General features: G+C 55.7%; 1 protein-coding gene across 1 annotated transcript in view; it reads left to right on the forward strand.

Moving 5' to 3' along the window:
• The first annotated feature begins 722 nt into the window (after positions 1–722).
• The window catches only part of TOP3B (topoisomerase (DNA) III beta), an 18915-nt gene continuing 622 nt past the window's right edge, over positions 723–19015 (forward strand). The window contains exons 1-18 of the mRNA XM_005875575.2: positions 723–881; positions 3801–3951; positions 5123–5254; positions 6462–6568; positions 7268–7342; positions 8599–8795; positions 9237–9393; positions 10595–10708; positions 12182–12272; positions 13393–13547; positions 13713–13818; positions 14720–14866; positions 14974–15147; positions 15373–15501; positions 15991–16140; positions 16705–16805; positions 17454–17655; positions 18629–19010. Of these exons, the coding sequence (XP_005875637.1) occupies positions 3882–3951; positions 5123–5254; positions 6462–6568; positions 7268–7342; positions 8599–8795; positions 9237–9393; positions 10595–10708; positions 12182–12272; positions 13393–13547; positions 13713–13818; positions 14720–14866; positions 14974–15147; positions 15373–15501; positions 15991–16140; positions 16705–16805; positions 17454–17655; positions 18629–19010 (2489 nt within the window). The 5' untranslated portion in view covers positions 723–881; positions 3801–3881. The remainder of the gene's footprint in view (positions 882–3800; positions 3952–5122; positions 5255–6461; positions 6569–7267; positions 7343–8598; positions 8796–9236; positions 9394–10594; positions 10709–12181; positions 12273–13392; positions 13548–13712; positions 13819–14719; positions 14867–14973; positions 15148–15372; positions 15502–15990; positions 16141–16704; positions 16806–17453; positions 17656–18628; positions 19011–19015) is intronic.

A 19015-nucleotide genomic window follows, 5' to 3' on the forward strand; every position in this document is an offset into this window, starting at 1 on the left:
GGCTGCTGGCCGGGCACCGAGGGGCCCCGGCACCGCGGCTGGGGGTAGCGTCCCGGGCCGGACTCTTGGGGTTCTCCCCGCCGCTTCCCTGGAGGGGTGGACCCCCTACCCGAGGGCTTGCTGTCGGGGTCCGGGGAGGTGGCGATGGGCCAGCGTTTAGCCAGGTCTCTGGAGGAGCAGGCGTTGCGGTTCATTATCTTCTTCGTGGAACCCGCCTGCGGTTCCTTAGGTTGGGTCTGCCGTGCAGCAGTCGGGCCCGGGTCGGGCCCGGGTCGGCTGGGCTCCACTCAAAGGCAGGTTCTACCCGGGACCACCTGGGCCCCCCCTCAGTCTTGAGGGCGCCCGTGGTCCCCGGAGTCGCTCACTGGGTGCAGGAGAGCACTTGAACTCGAACACATGGACTAGAGTCCGGTGCGAAGGAAGGCAGTGGCCTCGTCTTCCCTTTTTATCGCTCAGCCTTTGGGGACAGCGCGTGGGAGGTCAGGCCGATGTGGACGAATGGCCAGAGAGCCCTGGGCTTCCGAGAGCCTTTGCAAAGGCCAGCTGACACCAGTCTCAACCGCAGTGTCCTCGTCGTTTAAAGAAATTACACCGTCAGCCTCGTAGAGTCGTTGGCAAGAGTAAATAAAGTGTGTGTAGCAGTCGTGTGCCTGGTGCAGAGAAGGAGCGTAAGAAATGGTTGTTCCTTTCCCTCTCTTTCTGACTCCATAGGTGTTTGGTGAGGTTGCCAAGGTGGGAAGTCCTAGGGCTCTGACTGCTGTTCAGACCGCTGCTAGGCCTTCGCTCCCAAGCTACGTCCACGTGTCTGTAAGACGCTGATAGGAAAAGACTTTCTCTAAAACGGTGTCTCCCAGAGGACGCATGCCGTTGTGGGATTGCTGGTGAGAGCTGACGGGGTAATAACAGGCTAGCCTGCTACTCCCTTGCACTTTCAGCCCTTCTAATCACAGCTGCAAGTTGGAGGGTTTGCTGTCAACACTCCCTGAGCACTTGCTAATCTCCCTTTTTAAAATAAAAGGACAAGCATCAGGCTCAGAGCTCTGGCAGGCAACAAAATTAAACTTGATATACCACGTAGGTTACTGGGAAAAACCTAGTTCTGGCCATTGATTGCAACCGATAGTTCCTATGGGGCTATAAAATTTCCCTTTTTTGTATATATTTAAACTTTTTTTAAAAAAAGCAAAACTTAAGTGAATAATAATGTTTTGCCAGTAAGGCAAAAGCGTTAGGACAGTAGCCCTAGCTGGTTGGGCTCAGTGGATAGAGCATCGGCCTGTGGACTGGAGGGTCCTGGGTTTGATTCCGGTCAAGGGCACATGCCCGGGTTGTGGGCTCGAATGATCCCTGGTAGGGGGCGTGCAGAAGGCAGCCAATCAATGATTCTCTCTCATCATTGATGTTTCTAGCTCTCCCTATCCCTTCCTCTCTGAGTTAAATTTAAAAAAAAAAAATTTTTTTTAAAGCATTAGGATGGTATATAAATGAAGTTTGCAAACCATTGCTTTGAGCTTTTGTTCTAATTGGCTTCCGTTTTGAAATTGGAGATGTGCCTTAATGGAAAAATAGGGAAGCCCTACGATTAATCACAGAAAATTAATCACAGTTGCGACTGCTGAAATCTTTTAAGAGTTGGAAGGAACCTGATGTAGTTTTTTAAAAATGTTCCTATGCCCTAACTGGTTTGGCTCAGTGAATAGAGCGTCGGCCTGCGAACTGAAGGGTCCCAGGTTCGATTCCGGTCAAGGGCATGTACCTTGGTTGCTGGCACATCCCCAGCAGAGGGTGTGTAGGAGGCAGCTAGTTGATGTTTCTCTCTCATGGATGTTTCTAACTCTATCCTTCTCCCTTCCTCTCTGTAAAAAAATCAATAAAATATATTTAAAAAAATAAAAATAAAAAATGTTCCCAGCTGGAAGTAAGGAAGCATGAGTTTCACCCCATCTCAACCAACTTCCTTGGTTATCTTTAGAAAATCCTTTCTCTGAGTCTTAGTTTGTTCTTCCTACTTGAGATGACTTTACCAGATCATCACCAATGCCCTTTCCCCAGGATTTCACATCCTTAAAGGAAGTGATATTCTTTTTCCTCATAAAACAGTGATACTCAGAACATTACAAAGTGCTTATGCAGTATTGAGGTATAAACTGTTGAATTAGATATGTGTTTCTTTAGAGCAAGAGTGGGGAACCTTTTTTCTGCCAAGGGCCATTTGGATATTTATAACATCATTTGTGGGCCATACAAATGATCAACTTAAAAACTAGCCTGCTATATTTGGTCAAACATTTAATTAACTCACCCCTAATGCCTTAGCAGGGCCGGACCAAATGATTTCTAGGGCTTTATACAGCCCATCGGCTGGACGTTCCCCACCCCTGCTTGGGAGCCAGAGCTGCTGAAGATTGGCACGTGTCAAAAGTGGATTAGCAATTGCACAGTCTTGAGTTTGCTTTTTTTTTTTTTAAAATCCTCACCAGGATATTTTTTCATTGATTTGAGAGAAAGTGGAAGAGAGAGGGAAAGACAGAGAGAAGCATCAATGTGAGAGAAACACATCAATTGGTTGCCTCCTGCATGTGCCCTGACCAGGGCCTGGGCTGGGGAGGAGCCTGCAACTGAGGTACATGCCCTTGACCTGAATCAAACCCGGGATGCTTTGGTCAGCAGGCCCACGCTTTAGCCACTGAGCCAAATCAGCTAGGGCTGGGCTTTGCTTTTTTCAAATATATTTTTACTTGTGGCCCAGTGCACGAATTCGTGCACATTGAAAGGAAATTAATTAGAAGAAATATTTTAATATCACTAGTCACCCTTTCTCTATAATAGAAGTGTCAACCAAATTCACGATCAACAAGGACAGATGGAAACACACCCGTGCGAGTGGCCCCAGCGAGAGCTTTATATGTATCACTCATGAGCGAGTCAACTTAGCCTTTTATAGAACAAACTTGCTTAATTAGGTCTACTTTCTGATGTAGCTAAACTTTTTCCAGCCCAGTGAAGCACCCCAACTTCTCTTTCAGGTAATTGTCAGCAACATAGCAGTAAATATCAACACAAACCAGATTATTATTGTAGATCACGCAGGGAGAACAAAGGGTAAAATATTTAACTGCAGCCGTGTTTGACTATATTCTGTTCAGTGAGAAAACCTGAAGTCATTTTCAAGGTCCACCATTTCTTAATTCTTTTCAGTCGGGTCAAGTTTCTAAGCTTTCTAAATCTCCTTTTTCTGGCTAATGGAAAAAAAATAGGATTCCACCAAGTCTCCTATCTACCTACTCCAGGACTTCTGTGAGGATCAAATGAGAGGAGGCACGGGAAATGCTTCACAGACATTTGATTACAGTGTAAAGTGTTTCCACCTGGGTATAAAGCAAGTCGTGTTCCTGGGCTGAAGAAACTGCAAGGAGGCTAGTCATCACTAGGGAGAGGAAGCTGGGCGTTGCTATGTGACGACGTCATTACCCGGACGGAGGGAAGGACACTTAGCATATTAGACTTTTATATAGATTGATTTCAGAGAGGAAGAGAGAGAGATAAATATCACTGATGAGAGAGAATCATTGATTGGCTGCCTCCTGCACTCTTCCTTCTGGGGATCCAGCCCCAAACCTGGCCATGTGCCTTGACCAGGAATCGAACTGTGACCTGGTTCATAGGTCGACACTCAACCACTGAGCCACACCAGCTGGGTGCTTTTTTTGTTTTTTTTTAAAGTGAGTTTCCTTGTTAGCAAGTAGTATAGGTCCCATTGGAAGCATTGCTATTTTCTCTGTGTCTTTTTTTCTCTTCAGGAGTCAGCATTGATAGTAGTGTTGGGCTGCTGAACTTCTTCATCGCCATTTCCCTGAAACTGGCGCCAACTTGAAGACAAGATGAAGACCGTGCTCATGGTTGCAGAAAAGCCATCTTTGGCCCAGTCCATTGCCAAAATCCTCTCTCGAGGTAGGGAAGGCCAGCCCTGGTGTCTCTGGCTTAGCTCTGTAAGCGTGGTCATTCCTATTTTACACGTCGCTTCTTTCTTTTTCCAAAGTGTGACTCCAGCCCACTGGAGTAGACTCGGTGCAGGACAGCAGGCATTCACGAAGCACCTCGGTGTTGGTCACTGTGGGATGCGTTTATTGCCGCAGCCAGCTTGAGCCAGGACTGGGGCTCCCAGAGGGCACAGGCACTATTCACAGCGTAGCAGCAGGTGCAGACAGGCCACTGGGAGAGCGCTGTGCTGGCCAGGGTTGTTGGTCACAAGCAGCAGGAACCAGCCCTGGTAACTTACACCGAAAGGGAATTTACTGGAAGGAGGAAGACGTAGCCAGAACCGCACCCCGGTCTAAGTCTGATAAGGCCCTGCCACAGGCATCATCACCAAAGACCCTTGCTACTCCCCTTGACCCCTGACTGCTGCAGCTTCAGCCCAGACCCTCATGCCACTCCAGAGCAGCCACTAGCTGAGCCTTGGCCACGGCCCTCCCAAGACAGCAGAGCACTGGGAAACGGAGCATCTGCCCTCACCCCCACTCTGGCCACTGAGGTGATCGGTGCTGCTTCCCCTCCTGTCTCTGAATTCCCTCCGAAGAGGAAGGGTATTTGGATGCTGGGGACCCAGAAATGGCATACGTCCACCCTGACCTCCCCTTGCTCCCAAGGCTGAAGGAGGAAGAGACCCTGAGACACTGGGCCAAGAAGTCCTGGTCTGAAGAGGAGGGTGGACCCCAGAGCAGTGCTTGGTCCCAGAGGCTGAGAAAGTGTGGCCGAGGGGCCATCAGGGGGAGCGTGAGACGACACTGTGGGGTTCACTAACTAGGAGTTAGTACAGTGGGGGACCTCCTGGGGACTTGAGTACAGTTGAGAGAAGCGAGGCAGAAATCAAATCAAGAGTGAACACAGAAATGCAAGGGTCTGCTCTTGAGAGTTCAGAGGGTGCTCCCGGCCCCAGCCCCCCGGGGCTCTGTGTGGTGGGCGCTCTGTGCTGGTTGGTTACCAGTGGCGTTTTCCCGTGAGATCTCGGCACCTAGTTCCCCGCAGCGGCCCGAGGACTGTCGTCACTGACTGCTCTGGGGGAGGGGCTGGTCCTCCGAGAGGCAGCTCATGGAACAGCCATCACTGTGCTTCTCTGCAGGGAACGTGTCCTCACACAAAGGGCTGAATGGCACGTGCTCAGTGCACGAGTACACAGGGACCTTTGCCGGCCAGCCAGTCCGCTTCAAGATGACGTCCGTCTGTGGTCATGTGATGACCCTGGATTTCCTGGGTGAGTCCCCCACCCTCCATCCTACTGAGGGAAGCCCTGCATGGTGCTTCCCAGGGACCAGTTGGAACCAGGGGAGGGCTCCAGGCACAGAGTCCAGAACCCATGAGTCCTGACGTCAGCAGGTCGTGAAGTGACCTGGGGTCCCTGGGTGAGGCACCCAGAACTCAGGTTTTGGAGCTCAACACCCGTGGATTCCCATTCCAGTGGCCCTTAGTCACTGCCTGCGCTGTGCACCCTCCTGTGCAGACTGGAGCCGGTGCCCACTCGGGGGGCCTGGCCTGAACAGTCCTTGGGAGAGGGCTGCTGTTCCTGGTGAGTGTCGCTGCCGTCCAGCGGCCACTGGGTGGCTGTCATCTCCCTCCTTGTTATTATCCATCATCTTGGAATGGCCAGCATTAGTGTCACACTGGGGCGAGGTGCCGGGCCGTGCTCTTAACCACACTCTGCTGGCTCACAGGCTGGGACTGGGGCAGTGACCGGGCCTCCAGGAGTTTCTGCCCCTCATGTGTGAAATGAGTCTTACGACAGGGCCATCCATGCCCAGGACTGTCCGTGGACTGAATGTAACAGTGATGGTAGAGTGCTTAGCGCAGGGCCGGGCACATAGCAAAGCCTCAGTACTTCTCGCTGCTCAGTGACAACAGTGACATCGATTCACTCGTGTGACTGAGCACTCAGACCCTGAGTTTGACCACCAGCCTGCAGGTGGGGAGCTGGGATTTGAACTTGGCTCTGTCTGACCCCAGTCTCCCAGGCTGCAGGGAATGGGGCCTAAAAGAAAGCCCGAGTGCTGAACGTGTGAGCGCCAAGCCCTGCACAGTGAAGTAGGTGGGTGTGTCCCACGTGAGGCCCAAAGAGATTGATTCTCCCCTGGCATCCGCTGAGCCCATCGTGTGCCTGGTCAATGCTGAGCGTGGGGAGGTCACAGAATCCAGGCTGGGAGAGAAGACGGGGGCAGCGAGCCAGCCCGGGAGTGGTGCCTCTAGCATAGGGACCGTCTGGAAGCAAGGCTAGAGCAGCAGCCCTGCCCTGTGGGGCTCCCGTGGTGGCCGAGGTGTGGTGTCAGCTCAGCAGCCAGGAGGAGGAAGGCCCGGGCAGATCCTTTCTCGCCTTCCCCTCCCTGTGTGTGAGACAAGACCCATTATGGCGATCATGGAGGCCAAGCTCTGCAACGTGGTTCAGATGTCGTTGTGCCTGTGGTTGATAGGAAAGTACAACAAATGGGACAAGGTGGACCCGGCAGAGCTGTTCAGCCAAGCCCCGACGGAGAAGAAGGAAGCCAACCCCAAGCTGAACATGGTGAAGTTCCTGCAGGTGTGTGGGCAGCGGGCACAGGCAGGCAGGGCGGGCACAGGCAGGCAGGGAGGGCACAGGCAGGCAGGGAGGGCGCAGGCAGGCAGGGCGGCCCTTCCTCTGGCTCCCTGCCCCACCCCAACAAGATGGTATTTGACCAGCCCTGGGGCAGGCCTCACGGCCTTTTCTGTAAGCGGCCCCAGCTGACCCAGGAGGCACCTTTCAGTCTTGCTCTTCCCCCCACTACACTGTCAGCCACTGAAATTTAAAAAAAAAATAGTGTGGTGGTGGTGGTGGTTTTTCTAATTTTAAAACAAATGCATATATGTTATGGAAAATTAGAATATATACATAAGTATAAAGAAGGAAATTTATTTATAATCACACTACCCAAGACAACCACTATTGACATTTAGGGTTATTTCATTTCTGTCCTTTTTCTGTGCAATTTTCGGGTTAAGATCTTACTGCATTTTTAACATTTTTTTGTCCACAAAACAGTAGTTCTGAGCTAAATTCTTTTCTGACTGTCTAAGCCAGTCTAACTAGTTCTGCCTAGCCTGGGCCCCTGCTCTGGGCACCAGGCCTCCTAAACAGCTGAGGGTGGGGTGGTGGTGGGATGGGGGGACAACTGCTCTGCTCCCTGAGCCGGGTGGGGGTGCCATGGGCACTGCAGGGCTGGGCTGTGGAAGGTACTAGTCACCCTGTGCTTTGTGGCAGGTGGAGGGCAAAGGCTGCGACTACATCGTGCTATGGCTGGACTGCGACAAGGAAGGGGAGAACATCTGCTTCGAGGTGAGGGTGACCCCACGGTGGCCTCACTTTGGCCTTCCTGCCATCTGCCCCATCCATTCCTGAGCCCGGAGTAGGGAATCAACTGCATTGGCTTAGAAATGCCTGCTGTGCTCCTTTATGTTGGAAATTATCTAGACACAGTGTGTGGGCAGCAGTAAAAGGGCAGCTTTTCTAGGTGGATCTGAGTTTCAGAATGGGGCTGTCTCAAGGAGAGAGTTAGCATTTCGGGGACCTTAGATCAGTGCTGGTTGCCACCTGGCGATCCTCCTCCTTTCCCAGGCCCCGTTCTTCTCATCGCCCACCTCAGGCAGGATGCCCTGCCTCGGCCATGGTGCCCTCGCACTGGGTGTGCCTACAGGTGTCACCTGGTGCCCCTCAGGCTGTGACTCTATAGGTTGCCCTTCTGCCTCTGCACCCAGGGCCTGGCATGCCTCAGGGCTCAGGAAGTGCTTCCAGCACAACAGGGGCTCTCGGGACACCCCGCATTCCAGCACAGAAGGGGTATCCCTGCCGATACCCCCCTCCTGCTCCTCCCCTGCTGGCTTGCTCCTCCCGGGGGATCTTTGCGGCTGGGGGTAAAGAATGGTGGCAGCTCATGGGGCTTTCTCCCTTCAGAATCGAAGCCACCTCTTCCCTGTAAAGAAGCTGCATGCCAGGCTCCAGCATGACTCCCCTCCCACTGCACGGCCTTCTTAGTGAGTCTCGACTCCAGGACCCCTGCTGTGCCTGCTCCCCGAGCCCCCCAAGCCCCCCCCAGGGGAGGTCATCAGGGCTCCCCGCTCCTGCCTGTTGCCTTTTCCTCTTCATCCGTTTTCCCTCCCTGTCTTTCCTCCAGTCTCTTCCAAGTCCCACCCTCCCCTCCTCGCGCTCCCTCCTCTAGAAGGAGGGGAAATGGTCACGTGGGGCGATTTGGCAACTCTTGTTCCCTGTGTCCTTGGCAATAGCATCTCTTGGTTTGGTGAGGATGGAAGCAGGAGATAAGAGAGAGGGTGGCAGCTTGCAGGATGGTAATAAGAAGGGGGTGTTGGAATAAATTTGTGGACAAAAGGAAGGAAGCCATGTGGCAGGAGTATGGAGAGACGGAGTCTTCTGGAAGGGGAGAGAGACAGAGGAGGGTCTGGCTAGAGTGAAGAGGGGATCACACGCATGGCTGGGAGGCTCAGTCCTGGAGAGGAGTTGGGCCCACAGGTGGGGTGTAGAGCAGGAGGTGGAGACCTGGGGAGTTGGACGGGGTCACAGCCAGCCCCCTCCCCCAGGTCTTGGATGCTGTGCTGCCCGTCATGAATCCGGCCCGTGGTGGTGAGAAGACAGTGTTCCGGGCCAGGTTCAGCTCCATCACGGACACAGACATCTGCAGTGCCATGGCCCGCCTGGGCGAGCCTGACCACAACGAGGCGCTCTCAGTGGATGCCCGGCAGGAGCTAGACCTGCGCATTGGCTGTGCCTTCACCAGGTGCCGGCTGCCCTCCCGTTGGCCAGAGCCTCACCCTTGCTGGTCCCCCTCCTTGCTTCCTGGGCCTGATCAGCCACCCCAATGGTCAACATTTTAAAAACCCTAAAGACAACTGTCTAAATAGACCACCGCGTGGAAAGCAGTGTCTTGGGGAGAGGGGGAAGGGGGTGGAATGTGATAGAAGGGCTTCCTGGCCTGGCGAGCTGAATCCCCAGTATGGGGCATGTAGGAGGCCGCTAATGTCTGCTCTTCTTTCCCACACACCTCCTGGCCCCTGCTGAGCATGTCTCTGACCCTGTCTCCTGAGCCGGGAGCAGCCAGCCACCTTGGCCTCCTCCCTGCGCCACCAACTAACCCATCCCAGACTCCCACAGGGGTTAATGAAGGTTTCTTGAGCAAATGCATGACTAAATACCTTTCTCTCCCCACCCCTCCTTGTAGGTTTCAGACTAAGTACTTCCAGGGGAAATATGGCGATTTGGACAGCTCTCTCATCTCCTTCGGGCCATGTCAGACCCCTACCCTGGGATTCTGCGTGGAGAGACATGACAAAATCCAGTCCTTCAAACCAGAGACCTACTGGGTGCTACAGGCCAAGGTTCTCTTTCCCTTGTCTGTTCCCGCTGGGTCTTTTCAGGTTTGGGTGTGGATTCTGAGAGTCCCCTTCATCATCACTGTCATCATCATAGTCCCACAGGCCCCTGAGGTCGAGGGCACTGCCCTTTTACCCTGTGGATAGCAGTACAAGGGAGGGAGGCCAGAGAGGGGTCTGCGGGTGCCGAGGGAAGGGGCCTCAGCTTCCATGGAGAGGCAGGGTAAGGCTCGGCCTGGATGCACTGAATTTCAGTGATTGGAATGAACTCGGCTTTGGTGGTGTGGGGCGAGGTCATCCCTTGGGGCCATCAGCTGCCACAGTCATATCCAAGGATCGACTTTCAGACTTTTAAGGTTTTGGAACCCCTTCTCCAAATAAAGACTCCACTGAAGCTTCTTGTAAGATTTAAATTTTTTTTTTCATTGATTTCAGAGAAGAAGGGAGAGGAAGAGAGAGATAGAAACATCCATGATGAGAGAGAATCATTGATTGGCAGCCTTCTACCCGACCCACACTGGGGATTGAGCTCGCAACCCGGGCATATGCTCTGACCGGGAATCGAACCAGTGACCTCTTGGTTCCTGGGTCGATGCTCAACCGCTGAGCCATACCCGGCTGGTCGCTTCTTGTAAGATTTAGAACATAATGCAGAGCTGTTTCAGTTGACATGGGGTAGGGGCCCCAGGGTGAGGCCATACCTAGTGCTGGCCAGGCATTAGGACATGGGCAGGGAGGTGTGAGAGGTGGAGGCTCGGACACTCCTTAAGGACACATCAGCCTCGGCTTTGTGCTCTCCTCGTGAGACCATCTGCCTGATTTCAGGGAGGCCAGCTGTCAGAGCAGCTTTCACTTGGGGAGGGGCTGCTTATCTGCACACCTGCACAGGTACAGCTGTGAGACTTTATTTTTTTTTTTATTGACTTTTAGAGAGAGGGAGGGAAAGGGGGAGAAAGAGAGAAATCAATGTGAGAGCAAAACATCAGTCCACGTCCTCTTGCACGCCCCCTACCAGGGATCCAGCCCTGACTGGAATTGAACTGGCAACCTTTCGGTGCCCGCGATGAGCCCAACCAGCTGAGCAGTGCGGGCCAGGGCATGGCTGTGAGACTGTAGAGCCAGGCAAGGACCAGCTTCATCTGCCCCAGGTCTCTTCTCCGGCAGCAGATTCACCTGGATACTTTCCTGTGTTCTGTCCTTCCTGCAGGTTAACGCTGATAAAGACAGATCTCTCCTTTTGGACTGGGATCGAGTGCGAGTGTTTGACCGGGAGATCGCGCAGATGTTTCTAAACATGACCAAGCTGGAGAAGGAAGCCCAGGTGGGCCTGCTGCACCCACAGCTGCCACCTTTGCCTGGGTCGGGGTAGGAGCGGGATACCTCTGGCTGGAGAAATAGCTTGTGACCTAGGTCATGTCTTTCTCCCCCTTTCTGAAACAGACATCGTTTGGAAAGAGCGTTTACGCATACACTCCCACTGGAATCGTTCTGCCCATGGCAGTAACTGCAGCGTGTTGCATATCTGCTCCGTACTGTGCACTGCCCCACTCCCGTGACCCGCCAGGCCCCTTCCACACTTCCCTTCCCACGTGACCCTGTGGCATCATCTCCTTTTGACAGGACTTAATTGACACAGACGTCCCTTTTGTGTGACGTCTAAAGCTGACAACTCCAGAGAGCTCTGTGTGCATGGCCGTGAACCTGCCCAAGGTCCAGCACAGACGGGTCTGAGATTCCCAAAGTCAGCTTCCATGGCCTTTGTGGGGCTGTGTTTCTCACTCAGGGTTTTCTGACTAGAAGGACTTGCTGCTTGGCCGTTAGGAAGGGGGTGATGTCATGTGGAAAGGGGCTGGCTTCAGTGGGGGTGGGGAGCAGGCACAAGGCATTGCAGCTGTGACAGCTACCAGAGCCACTGAGGGGCCTTCTCTTGTCCTTCCCGAGCCTTCCTTAGGTGCCCTTACCCACCCATGCAGTAGACTCCGGCTCCCAGAACTTCTAAAGCTGCTCTGTGCCTTTATCCTTGATCACGTTCCTACAGGCACCATTGCTGCTGTCGCAGGCTCTCAACCTAGTGGTCCAGCTTTCCTGGCTGCACATGCACAATCTAGCCTCAGCGTTCACCCCGCCTTGTCTGTCTGGAACCAGAGGGCCCTGCCCTGGCCAGGTCTACATGGAATTCAGGGATGAGCTGTCGGGGTTGGGTTGTTTGGGTTGTTTCTGCCACAGGCAAAGCAGAGCCATCGCTTCTGACAGCTGTTCAGTTTAGAGGTTGAAAGTACTTGCTCACCAGAATTTTATTTAAACTGCATGGTGTTTACAAAAGTTACCAACATTTAAAAATTACGAGGTTTTTATATTAAAAGCCTGATTTCCAGCTTTTCTTGGCAAACCAGAAGATATAGCAATACGAGCAGGCCCTGATGGAGCACTCAGGCTCATTGAGGGGCAAGCAGCTGCCCCGAGACAACCTGCACCCCGGGCCTCCTGCTCCCACTGCCACCCCCAGGGCCGTGCTGATGCTGGCTCCCGTCTGATTTTGAATTTGCAGCCCCTTCTCTTGCCTCTTCCCCATTCCTCCCGTTTTTCTCTCTCCCTAGAAAATTCTTTAGAAAATTATCATCTCTCTTTTTTCCTTCTTGGGCCTGAATAAATATTCAAGTCTTAAGTGCACTATGAGGAGTGAACTTGAGACCAAATGTATGAAACCAGACCCTTTGCCCACCCATCCTGATTCTGTTTTGTTGTCTTTCTCCTTCCCCTACTCCCACATCACGGAATCCGTTCTGTTTTCTAGGTGGAAGCCACAAGCAAAAAGGAGAAGGCTAAGCAGAGGCCCCTGGCCCTGAACACTGTGGAGATGCTTCGTGTGGCCAGCTCTTCTCTGGGTATGAGGGGATTTCTCTAAAGCCCCCAAAGACTTCTTGGAGCAGGCATGCAGCTGCCCCGTTCAACCCAGGGTAGTACCTGGGGGTGTAGGACAGTGCTTTGCCAGCATTTTCCCCTCTATGTTCACCTGTGTCAGTATGCACCCCTCCCCCCCATGTGCTCACCTGTGTCAGCACCACCCCCTCCACATGCTCACCTGTGCCGGCGCCCTCTTTCCATTCAGTGTTACCCGAGGCTTAGAGGGAATCTGAGGATTCCATTGCACAGGATTGTTGGTTAGTACTCAACAGCTTCTCTGAATTTATGTGGGGAAAACACAGACCATGTCATTTTACTAACTGTCTGAGGAGCCCCTGCTGGGATTGAACACGTGGAAGGCCATCAGCAGGGCCACCCACAAAGCAGGCCCTCATGCCTCTCAGAGACATTAAACCATGGAGTTCAAGCTCCAGGTACAAACTCCGGTCCAAATCCCAGCTCATCACATCCTTTCTTGTCCCAGAGCCTCAATTTCCTCATGAGAAAAGAGGGTGACCATAGTTAGCACCCATCTGGGTTGTTGTAAGGATTAAGTGATTGAAATAGCTCATCCTAACAGTAGCAGTGGTAATGGTTGTCACTGCCCGAGAGGGACATGCTGACATCAGCGTCCCTGCTGCTGGGAGAGGTCAAGACCCATCTCTCCTGCCTGGGACGTAGCAGTGGTAATGGTTGTCATGCTGACATGCTGACATCAGCGTCCCTGATGCTGGGAGAGGTCAAGACCCATCTCTCCTGCCTGGGACAGGTGTGTGTCGTCTGTCTGAGCCTTGTTTCCATAGCAGCAAGAAGGGGGTTGGGCTGGAAAGTTGGTGGCCTCAAGGCATTGGTGACGCATCAGCAGCCTCGGGAAACCATGAGCAGTGTGCTCTCGAGCATTTTCAGGGGTCCTCGGGGGCCAACAGTGACATTGGGTGACCAGTAGCCAAGTGCCAGCCTCTGCTGGTCAGGGAGGAGCAGGAAGACGAGCCCTCCCAGTCGCCCTGTTTGCTTTTGGGGGAGCCTGAGTGCCCAGGCCCATGGGCAGGCACCTGGCTGACCCTGGCATTCCGGGCCAGCTGAGCCTCCTGTCTCTCGCAGGCATGGGGCCACAGCATGCCATGCAGACCGCTGAGCGGCTCTACACCCAAGGCTACATCAGCTACCCGCGCACCGAGACCACCCACTACCCCGAGAACTTCGACCTGAAGGGCCCTCTACGGCAGCAGGCCAACCACCCCTACTGGGCCGACACGGTGAGCAGAGCCAGGCCCTGCATTCCCCCCGCCCCCCGTACACCCTGTTGCCAAGGCCTTGGGACCAGCTCAGGACTGGCCAAATCCAGGCCTGGCAGCAGCTCCCTGCAGGTGGGAGGGCAGCCATGCCCAGACTCACGCTCTGCTTTGTCTTCTCTCCCTCAGGTGAAGCAGTTGCTAGCAGAAGGTATCAACCGGCCACGGAAAGGTCACGATGCTGGTGACCATCCCCCCATCACCCCCATGAGGTCTGCCACAGAGGCCGAATTAGGTATCAGGTGATTCCCTCCCCCACCATTCTCACACTCATACTCACATTCATGCACACACACACACACACACTTCAAGCTTCTGGGGAGGGAAGGGCTTCTGGCACTTTTGCATGGTGTCGACATACTCACATTCATGTGCGCGCGCGCACACACACACACACACACACACACACACACACACTTCAAGCTTCTGAGGAGGGAAGGGCAACATGGTACTTTTGCATGGTGTCGGGCCCCGGTGGCAATGTGGGGTCATACTCACATTCATGCACACACACACACACACACTTCAAGCTTCTGGGGAGGGAAGGGCTTCTGGCACTTTTGCATGGTGTCGGGCCCCGGTGGCAATGTGGGGACTCCCTCCTGCCCCGTCTGCCCCTGGCTGTGGCCCAGGAGGTCACCTGAAAGTGTGCTCCCTCCCTGTGGGACCGGACAGGAGCGAGTGGTGACAGCAGTGTGTCCCGTGCAGGGTGCAAGCACTGTTGGGGGAGACCCTAGAACAGAGAGGGCCAGGCAGGAGGTGGCAGGGGAGGTGAGTGGGCGGGTGGCTATGGACAGAATAGCATCACCCTGAGACAAAGCGACAGGCTCCGTCATCGGGCCCATGCAGTGCTGGTGGCCACGTGCCAGGAGAGGGCAGAGGGAGGGGGAACCATGTGGGTGGAGGCAGAAGCTGCTTGTGTGATGTGATGGTGGCATATCACTAGACAGGGACAGGCCACGTGCCTGGAGGCAGGGCGGGAGATGGGAGCCACGCTGTGAGGGAACCACCAGGAGCAAGAGACTCTTTCCTTGCTATCTCGTCCCTCGGCATCCTGTGCTCTGCTGCCTGAGCAGGAGCCAGGGGGTCCCAAGAGCCAGAGTCCTGGCTGGTGACCAGCGTCTGTGCTTACGCAGGGAGCGAGGCGTGGCGGCTCTATGAGTACATCACTAGGCACTTCATCGCCACGGTGAGCTATGACTGCAAGTACCTCCAGAACACCATTTCCTTCCGGATCGGGCCCGAGCACTTCACCTGCACGGTGAAGACTGTCATCTCACCAGGTAACCTGCAGGCCCAGCCGTGCTCCCCACCCCACAGGTCGATGCAGCGTCCTCCGTCGGGCCTGGGATGGAGGCCCTGGGTCTGAGGCAGCGCCCTGTCCCTCCAGGCTTTACGGAGATCATGCCCTGGCAGAGCGTGCCCCTGGAGGAGAGCCTGCCCACCTGCCAGAGGGGCGACACCTTCCCCGTGGGCGAGGTGAAGCTGCTGGAGAAGCAGACGAGCCCCCCTGACTACCTGACGGAGGCCGAGCTCATCACGCTCATGGAGAAGCATGGCATCGGTGGGTGCGCCCGTCCGGGACCCCGGCCCGAGGGTTCCCAGCCCAGGAAGCAATGCTTCCAGAGCTGCCCGGTGCCCCTTCCATGCGTGAATGGCAAGTGGTGCGGTGCCTGGCACAGTGCTGGCTGAGAACCAGGGCCCGTGACAGGTGGGGGTGCAGGGGAGCCCACAGTCCGATGGGAGTGTCGCAGGCCGAGGGACACTAGGGCCTTGCTGTGCGTTGCAGGGACAGACGCCAGCATCCCCGTGCACATCAACAACATCTGCCAGCGCAACTATGTGGTCGTGGAGAGTGGGCGGCGGCTCAAGCCCACCAACCTTGGCATCGTCCTGGTGCACGGCTACTACAAGATCGGTGAGTGCGGCCCTGGTGCTCCCTGGCTGCTCCCTGGGCTGCAGCTCCGCCTTGTCAGCGCAGAGCCTCCTCTGCAAAACCCTGCGGTGAGCCCCCCGCTCCCACAGCAAGGTGCTGCACTGCCTGTCAGCCCAGAGCCTCCCCTGCAGTGAGCCCCCCGCTCCCACAGCAAGGTGCTGCACTGCCACCCCAGGACCTGCCCCAGCAGGGGCTTGGCATGGTGGGTGATGAACGGACAAGTGCGAAGGACCCAAAAGGGGAGGCGAGGGCTCTTCCCCACATCGGGGCCCGAGGAACATAGATGTGGCCCAGGGGCTGCCCGGAGCACCTCTGTGATGCAGTTCTAGGGACGGGTCCCTGATGGCTCCACACAGGATTTTGTGGGGGGAATCAGGAAAGGTCTTGGGTGCGGGGTCAACCAAGTGCCGGAGCTGCCGCAGGGACCCTGAGCCTCAGGTGAGGGTGCTCACAGCGGCCACCCTCCCACAGATGCGGAGCTGGTGCTCCCCACCATCCGCAGCGCCGTGGAGAAGCAGCTGAACCTCATTGCCCAGGGCAAGGCCGACTTCCGCCAGGTCCTGGGCCACACGCTGGACATCTTCAAGAGGAAGTTCCACTACTTCGTGGACTCCATCGCAGGTAAGGGCTGCCCCTTCTCTACCCCTGGGTCAGGCCGCCGCCACTCGGGGTGCCAAGTGCCCCCATGTGAGACCAGCCCCCAGATCTGGGCTCAGGCCTCTGTTGGAGGATGGGGTGATGATGAGTCATCACTGGGCCCTTGTCAGAATTAAAGGCCAGTGTATTAATACCACACGCAGCCCTGCCTGGTGTGTTCAATGGTTAGAGTGTCAGCCTGTGCACCAATGGGTCTCGGGTTCGATTCCTGGTCAAGGGCACATACCTCAGTTGCAGGTTCATTCCCCGCCTCCAGTCGGGGCGCGTTCCAGTTGATAGTCTCTCTCACCTCGATGTACCTCTCTCCCCTTCCTGCCCTCCCTTCCATTCTCTCTGCAAAGCACTGGAAACAAATATCCTCGGGTGACAAACGGGGCTGCAGCTCTGCCGTTCCCGTTACTGACATGGAACCCACCACCCGCAGGGAGGGGGTGCTCACGCACAGATCCTCTGCCTCGTGGTGCCTCCCCTGCAGCCGGCCCCCTGGCACCTGCAGGGAGGTGACCCTCCTGCTCTGCTTCCTTTCAGGCATGGATGAGCTGATGGAGGTGTCCTTTTCGCCTCTGGCAGCCACAGGCAAACCCCTCTCACGCTGCGGGAAGTGCCACCGGTTCATGAAGTACATCCAGGTAGGTGGTGGCTGAGGGCGGTGCCCACTCCTGCTGGCCTGCAGTGCCCTGTGCACAGACTTGGGCAAGTCTTGTCACCTCTGAAGGCCTTATCCTCAGTCATACAACGTATCTGTTCCAGTTGCCACCCAAGGGTGGCTAAGAGGCCTAAAGCAGCCTCGCCAGCAAACACCCCGTGTCCCTAGGACCTTAGGAGCACATCAGCTGTTAGGCCGCTTAAACACATGTCTGTGTTTCCTGTCCACACGTCCTGGCTATTGTGGGCATTAACATACGTGCTGGGATTTTAGAACTGCCTTTCTTCATGCGTAGAGCAAGTGTCCCGAGACTCATGGCCTGGGTCCTTGCCTAGCAACATATTACATATTACGTATTATATGTCACGTATTATGTATTACACATTACTTATTCTGTATGTGTATTGAGTGTGATGTACATATGTTACATAGTATGTACATGTGTGTGCATGTGTATTAGTGTTGTGTATTATCTATTCTGTTTTGTGTGTTGCACATTATGTATTACATAGGACTTGCTGTGTTATATGTTACATGCTACATTTATGATTCTCCATTATGGGGAGAGTGAGGGTGGGCTGGAGAGTCAGCTGGCCCAGCCCCCTGTGCCTCTCCCCTGGCATTGCTGCAGGCCAAGCCGAGTCGCCTGCACTGCTCCCACTGCGACGAGACCTACACCCTCCCCCAGAATGGCACCATCAAGCTCTACAAGGAGCTCCGGTGCCCGCTGGACGACTTTGAGCTGGTCCTGTGGTCATCGGGCTCTCGGGGCAAGAGCTACCCCCTGTGCCCCTATTGCTACAACCACCCGCCCTTCCGGGACATGAAGAAAGGTAAGCGCACCTCTCCCTGGGCTACGGCTCCCTCCAGCTGGCTGCCCTCGTCCCCCCGGGTTTCTGTGGTCTCTGTTCAGCACCACTCCCTGCCCGACATCACGCTGGTCTTTGTGGGTATCCCTACCCTGGGCCGTCCCATGCTACTGGTGCTAAGATAGGAGACCCCGGTGTGCCTGGGCGGTGCTCAGGCGTCAGCCAGACCGCCTGCCACTCTGGTCATAAAGCCCACTCAGGACCTGGCAGGGGTGGTTGCGCCCTCTCCTGGGCTGGATGAGTGGGAGGATGCAGCAGGTGGGGGTGCCCTGGGTCAGCACCATCAGAGTCCTCCATCCTCATGCTTATTCCTGGAGAAAGGAGAGCATGTATCCAGGTGGGGCTGAGACCGAGCCGGGAGTCTGAGGAGGGCCTGGGACTCAGTGCTCACCCTCAGCTGTGCTGTCTCCTTACCACCTCGCACAGGCCCCGGGGTGTCCTCACCCCATACCACAGACAGGAGTGAGACACAGCGAGAGCGAGGTGTCCGCCCACATCCCAGGGGCTCGGGGGGCCCGCAGGGTCTTAGTTTACCCCTCCTGACTCAGGCCTGGCCTGTGGGGCAGACAAGGCTCATCCCTGCCGTCCAGCAGCTTCCAGGGCAGCCGACGGCCCCACGTGGCCACTAGAACGAGGGCCGCACAGAGCTGCCTGTAACAGGCTGCGGAAGCAAAGTGAAGGGCAGGGACTGGCTGGCGGCCTCCAGGAAGGCCTGCTGGAAATGATGTGAGCCCGGGGAGGGGGGCCTCACGGGGTGAGGAGTTCCCGATAAGCAGAGCACAGGAGCGCTCGGGCCCCGGCCAGTGAGCAAAGCCGAGAGGAGCACTTTTTGCTGGGACTCGGGACGCGGGACTGCGAAGCACTGAGGGGGCCCAGGAGCGGGTGGGCAGCACGGTGACCATCAGGTGTGCCTCACAGGCTGCCCTCTCCCCACCAGGCATGGGCTGCAATGAGTGCACGCACCCCACCTGCCAGCACTCCCTGAGCATGCTGGGCATCGGCCAGTGCGTGGAGTGCGAGAGTGGGGTGCTGGTGCTGGACCCCACCTCGGGCCCCAAGTGGAAGGTGGCCTGCAACAAGTGCAACGTGGTGGCACACTGCTTCGAGAACGCCCACCGCGTGCGGGTGTCCCCCGAGACCTGCAGCTCCTGTGAGGCTGCCCTGCTCGACGTGGACTTCAACAAGGCCAAGTCCCCACTCCTGGGTGATGAGACGCAGCACACGGGCTGTGTCTTCTGTGACCCCGTCTTCCAGGAGCTTGTGGAGCTGCGGCACGCGGCCTCCTGCCACCCCATGCACCGGGGCGGGCCAGGGAGGAGGCAGG

Source organism: Myotis brandtii, unplaced genomic scaffold (assembly GCF_000412655.1).
Source record: "Myotis brandtii unplaced genomic scaffold, ASM41265v1 scaffold463, whole genome shotgun sequence".
Taxonomy (NCBI): Eukaryota; Metazoa; Chordata; class Mammalia; order Chiroptera; family Vespertilionidae; genus Myotis; species Myotis brandtii.